The sequence below is a fragment of the Rhinolophus sinicus genome, chromosome 15, assembly GCF_057876585.1.
Source record: "Rhinolophus sinicus isolate RSI-liver-muscle chromosome 15, RSI-T2T, whole genome shotgun sequence".
Taxonomy (NCBI): Eukaryota; Metazoa; Chordata; class Mammalia; order Chiroptera; family Rhinolophidae; genus Rhinolophus; species Rhinolophus sinicus.
In genome coordinates, this window is record NC_142515.1 from 130,111,931 (window position 1) to 130,117,930 (window position 6,000).

Sequence of the window (6,000 nt, forward strand, 5' to 3'; positions counted from 1 at the left end):
TCAAACATAGATTTTATAAGCAAATACTAAACATTATACTAAAGCAAATGCTAACTATTGTAATTAACAACTATTATATGGAGATACATGTATGAATACTACGTGGGACTAGCCTAGATTAGTTTCATGAACGAAATGCATAAAATAAGCCTAGACAAGTCACAGTTCTACCAGGTAAATAAAATAGCAGTAATCCTCTTAAATGGAAGATAAAAACATATAGGGAAGGAAAGCATGTACATATCATGTGTCGTATCCCAACTGGGAAGAACGCTTACTCGCCTAGATTTCCTTCCTGTTCATGTCTGAGTGTCCACATTCTAAGGGGTTAGTGGGCACATGTAGAAGGCAAGGTCACCGATGCTGTTACCACTGTGCTGATGGCTGCCCCCACTGTCTTAGTACCAACTCAACTTCAGGTTCTGCTGACTCTTGATGTATAGTCAAGGCACGGCTTCTGCCACCAAGATCTCTGGGTCCTTATCCAGATCACTTCTGCACCGTGTTACTCTCGTGACCACAAAGAATAGAGCAGAAGCGACACTGTGAAAGAATAGTCAGGCGCCCAGTGAGTGCAGGGATTCTTCACTCTCCAGGAAGGCAAAGCTGACACTTCCTTGCATGTGAGGCCCCACGATTCTCTGTTGTTTCTCTTGCCCTGCCATTGTGACTGTGGAGCCACGGTTCACGACAGAAGAGTCCCTGAGCCACCTGCGCTGGATGGGGACGCTCTGCCTTCCCTTCAAGTGACTGAGGACCCGCCTCTGCTTTTGTTCCGCTCTCCACCCTGCCATGCACTATCTCAGGGCCCAGTCTCTCCCCTTCTAAGACCCAGGGCTGGTGACATCTGCCTCTCCACCTACTTCGTAAGAGTGCTGTCGGAATAACAAAGGATTTCATTTTTCTTAACGTTTTCAGATACCTAGGAGTAAGTGTCATTAATGGATAAGATCTAAGCGCAGATTGGTTAGATTAATGGATCATGCTTCTGGGTCCACACTTATGTTCTGAGCATATGACAAAACTTTTTTAATGTCACAGCCAGTTCTCAGAAACATTTTAAGCCTGGGAAAGTAACTTACTATCTTCCTGTTACCAAAATATTTGTTCACCATGTCTCTGAAATACCAAATTCAGGCAGCAAGGATAAAACATGTAACATTCTAAATTGTTATCAGGAATAAGGAAAACACCTTATTTCTTGGCATTTATATGATTTTTTTTCTTTGAGTTTGCCTTCCTGTCGGACCTACTCATGGCATCTTATCCTGGTCCCTACTAGAATATGCCAATTTTTTACCTTGGTCTTCACGATACACGGATGCACCATAAACACTGACATCTTTGCTGTGGCTCGGACAATCACACACCCAGATGAGAACTAGGCCACAACTGACCTCACAACACGGCAAGCCTATGTCAATGCTTAAAACAATAACCCTCCACAGCCTGAGGCTCGGAGTCTCAGTGGACACGTGTGGGGAGCTCAGGGATAAAATATTTCTGTTTTTACCAGCCTAGAAGTTTATGATAACCCTAAGCCAGAAGAAAAGTGCATTTCTGATTTTTAATCTGAAACATTTTCTTGCTGTTTTTCATAGGTTTCTCCTCAGAAAAGAAAGTCAATCAGTAGCGTGCGGGCGAAGGGAGAGCCAGGCTGGTCCCTCGTGTTTCTTTTCACTGTATCTTGTGTCTGCCTCTACTGCACGTTATCTGCACCACCCTTCGTGCAGTGTTTCCTTTGAGCATCGATGGAGAAAAAGGCTTGTGGCGGCTGAGATCCTGATCCAGTCTGCGGGGCCAGGGCCACCCAAGCAGACGCATCAGCTAGTGTCATTGCAACAAGGTTTGGCAGATGGATTACGTCCCACTCCCTGAAACCCCTCAGCGTATTGCTGTTGGATTTACAGGGACGACTTTGTGATTTCAGCAACGTCCCTCTGGGCGTAGTAATGTTGCCTGCTGACTGAAACATACATTCCCTGGGGGGAAAGTATCCGCACTTGTAACTTTTTAACCTCGCTCCCATATTTTCATAGGGGCTTCTTAGTTCTTTAGCCAGTGTAACTAGATACTCTATGCGTCAGTGTTGGCTTCAGTGAGCCTATAAATAGGATTGAAGAGGTGTGTGCACTTCCTTAAACGAAAAGAGTGGTTCAATCCGAATAAAATGATAAACTTGACACTATTCCTTAAACAGATCATTCCTTTAAGATGATGAGAAACTGTGAGCCTACTTCATTTTTAGGTGGACTAGATTGTGAAAGATGAACTAACGTGATGATGGTGACGACTTAGCCGCGTTTGTAGGTACTTACAGAAGTGCAATAGTTCAGTGAAATCTGTTTTTCCTCCCTATGGATGTGAGTAGTAATTAATGAAAAACATAACTGTGACTTCTCAAACCAATGAAAATGGAAAACAAATGCATCCAATTTTATTGCAATTAAATTGCATGGTGGCATGACAGATGTCTAATGATGAAGTAGATTTAAAAATATTAAGTTCATCCATTTAATGAGGATTCTGCTAGGACCACCTGGAGACGCTACGTGTGAGGAGAGTGAGACCCACCGATATTGGTACTTCGAGAAGCACCAAGAGAAAACCAGGAGCAGCAGCTGAAGATTGTCATATAAAACAATGCAGACATACCATTGAGACTATCTAGCCACAACGTCCAGAAGTTACACTGTTTAATTCCAGCTCAACCTTTTTTTTTTTCCAGTTTCTGGAAATACTTGAAACTTTGTATAGAGGAAAGGTAAAAGAGCCTCAGAAAGTTAAATACTTTCAGCGTCAGTCTTTAGTTACTCAGACACAATCCTTGAGGAAGCATTGTCCTTCTCTTAGATTAATTGCTACTACTCATTAAAGAGACAACTCATTCTTGGGCAATAGTTCAGTATATGTGAATCAGAAATAAGAGAATTAACAAGTCAGTTGCACTGAAACATTTTGGCACTTTTTAAAATTGTCCATTTTCTCAGAGCAGTGAAGAAGTCACTATAATATCAGCTTCTAGTGGTGGATTAAGTTTGCCCACGAGAAGGCACCCTGATAAGCTCACTGTAGCTCAATTCCACAGCAGTAAAACGTGAAGTAACCATCCTATTACTATCACTGAAGTCATCCTATTGCTAATTAGCAAGTTGTCAAACATTGACAAGATTGTACAAATGCTCATAGAATGGGACAACCTCCAATTCAGTGAGACCTGGTTTATTTGAACTTCAAGTGGCTGACTGCAAATGTGAGAAGAGGGCCCCTGGCTCAGAGCACATCTGCCCTTCCGAGAAGACAAATTTCCACAACCCTGGCCTGAGCGCCCCTTCTGTGTCTCTCTCCCCACACCATTGGGTTGGGGACTTCTCTGTCCCAGCTCATTACAAGGGTCATACCCCTCAGTGGAGGCACTTGCTTCATTATCACACACTATTTATGGAAATTTCACTTTATGCCAACCAACGTCAGAAGGAAGGGCACAATCGATAAGGCTCATGACATACTGTTTTGGTAACTGAACCCAAACCTTAGAGCTGCCTGATGTGCCTAACTTATCACTGAGAATCAGTTTGCTGGGAAAACCCATCTTACTGATTTTCCTGAGTCTGCTACTGACTGGCAGGCGGGTGGGTGCAGAGATGGTTGGCGATTCCATTTGCACATCTGTGGGGGGACCTCATGGCCTCCCTTCTCCCTCATCTGCAGCCGCAGGATGGTGACCCGCCGTGAGTGGACCCCCCCCCCCCCCACACACACACACAGCGGGCAAGAACTAGCTCATCCCGACGCCTCTGCAGGAAGGAGAGCTGCTTATGCGGCAGCGGAAGAAAAAGGCTCTGGAGAGATTTGTTCCTTTCTTGGTTTCCAAGCATCCATTCCATCTTCTTTTTCGAATACTATCTCAATATCCTTTAAAAAAGTTATCTCTTTCCCCACTGGACCCAGTTTCATCTAAAGTGCCCTGTCTCCTAGGCACGGGACAGCCATGTGATCCAAACCAGGCCAACTGGAAAGTCCTGTGCTGGCATTTGAGCTTCAAGCCAGCAGAGAGCCTTGGGGAGGCAGAGGCTGCTGCCTGGGCCCGTAGGACTGACCAGGCTCCACACCGTCCCTGGCGTCCACGTCAGTAAACTCAAGTCTCTCTCAGCCCTTCCCTCAATCAGGGTTAGTTTCTCCAGTTTGAAACAGAAGAATCTTAATCAATCACAAATGTGGGGGTTAAATCTCAGAGAGTTTATGGGAAGGGTATTGTGAAGAGTATATATATGTGTATGTGTATTATGTGTGCATATATACATATGTATTTATATATGTATATGTGTATATATACACATGCATATACATTTTTTTCTTTATGATCTTTAAAAATAGAAACTCAGATATGATGTAATAAGATAAGTTAAACAATTCGAATGTTATGTTTGCCAGTATTACTAAATTTTACCTTGGATCATTGTGCAAATATATTGTAACATATTTTAAAGTGGAAAACGCCATAATAAGAAATAAAATACAATTCTTCATTTGAATTTTCTCCTAAATCTGATGAAGCCCCTTAAGAAGATACTTTAATGAAGCAACGTTGGGAAAAGTTCCAGTGAAATAAAACCACCAGAGCCCATGTCTAATTTCCTTATTTCTTTTTCCGAAGTGCTTAATTGCACATAACTGATCATTCCCATTTTAACAGACTGTTAATACATAAATCATAGGAAATAGAAGTCCTTTGTGTAAGAACTATATCAAATGGGTTCTACTTTTAAAAACAGTGGGATGATGGTGCTTCTTTCCAGCAAAGTTAAACTGTAACTTTTTAAACTTCAGGTTATTCTGTAGCAAAATGTTAATTCAAATACAGAGTAGCTCCTGGATAAGAAGTTAAGGTAACATTCCTAACAGCGTCACAATTTTCTGTGAATCAGAACATTTTTGGATAACTGGTCAGTACTTCACATATCCTCTCATCTTGACGAGCAATCTATTTTGGATGTTATTGTTTGTTAGTGTCATTTATTAGAAATTCCTTTTGTTTGTATAAAAGTGTATCGTGTGTGCAGTCGTGGGAAATAAAAAGGAAATAGAGGCACTTCCTCTTCTTCCCATTGTCTAAGGACAATTATCCCAGCAGCTGTGGGCGGGTGCATTCAAGCCAGAGGAGATGGCAACGCCTCTTAATTTCCAACGTCATCCTTCATCTTTCAATGTCTCTAGAAGTATTGTCTTCCTTACCATGTTGCCCCGAAAATAAGACCAGGTCTTATATTAAATTTTGCTCTAAAAGACACATTAGAGCTTATGTTCAGGGGATGTCATCCTGAAAAATCATGCTAGGGCTTATTTTCTGGTTAGGTCTGATTTGGGGGGAAAACACAATGTATAAATCACGTGAGGCAATCAGTCAACATTTGGCAATTTACACTGAGCAAATTTAATATTACAATACTCAACTGTTCTAGCAAAATTGTGTAAGTTTTTTTCCAATGATCAGCAAAATCTAGAACAATTTTTCCCAAAAGGAAAACTACGCTTTATTTTTTATATTGTTCTTTGTTTGATAAGGTTTTAACAATACGACAGAAATTCATCTTTCTCATAAAACATTAAAGGTGAACATTAGCTCATAGATTATTAAGAAAACTTACAAAGTTAAAATTATTATTATTATTATTTTTTTAACTATAAGGAAGTAGTGGGTTCATAGGAAATTAGGTCTCATTTAAACAGGATTTTTCTCCCATTACATTTGCATTTGCTCAATTTTGCCAATGTTTGGCTCTTGTGTTTTTTTTTTTTTGTTTGTTTGTTTGTTTGTTTGTTTGTTTTTTGCCTCTGAACACTGATATGTGAGGATGTATGATTTGCAGACAGAGTCACTTTGCAAACAGGAAAGGGCCTATCCGAGACGGCCAGGCTGGAAGAACAAAAGCAATGACTCTGGGTATTTTCATGGCATTCTTGAGTTGCTGAATTAACAAACCCTGGAGCCTGAAACAC

At 41.1% G+C, this 6,000-nt stretch overlaps 1 protein-coding gene across 6 annotated transcripts in view; it reads left to right on the plus strand.

The window, feature by feature from the left end:
• Positions 1 to 2,188, plus strand: part of TNIP3 (TNFAIP3 interacting protein 3) — a 73,042-nt gene extending 70,854 nt beyond the window's left edge. For all 6 annotated transcript variants that reach the window (XM_088792624.1, XM_019741377.3, XM_019741378.3 and 3 more), the window contains one exon: positions 1,602 to 2,188. In XM_088792624.1, coding sequence (XP_088648750.1) covers positions 1,602 to 1,633 — 32 coding nt within the window. In that variant the 3' untranslated portion in view covers positions 1,634 to 2,188. The remainder of the gene's footprint in view (positions 1 to 1,601) is intronic.
• The last annotated feature ends 3,812 nt before the right edge of the window (positions 2,189 to 6,000 follow it).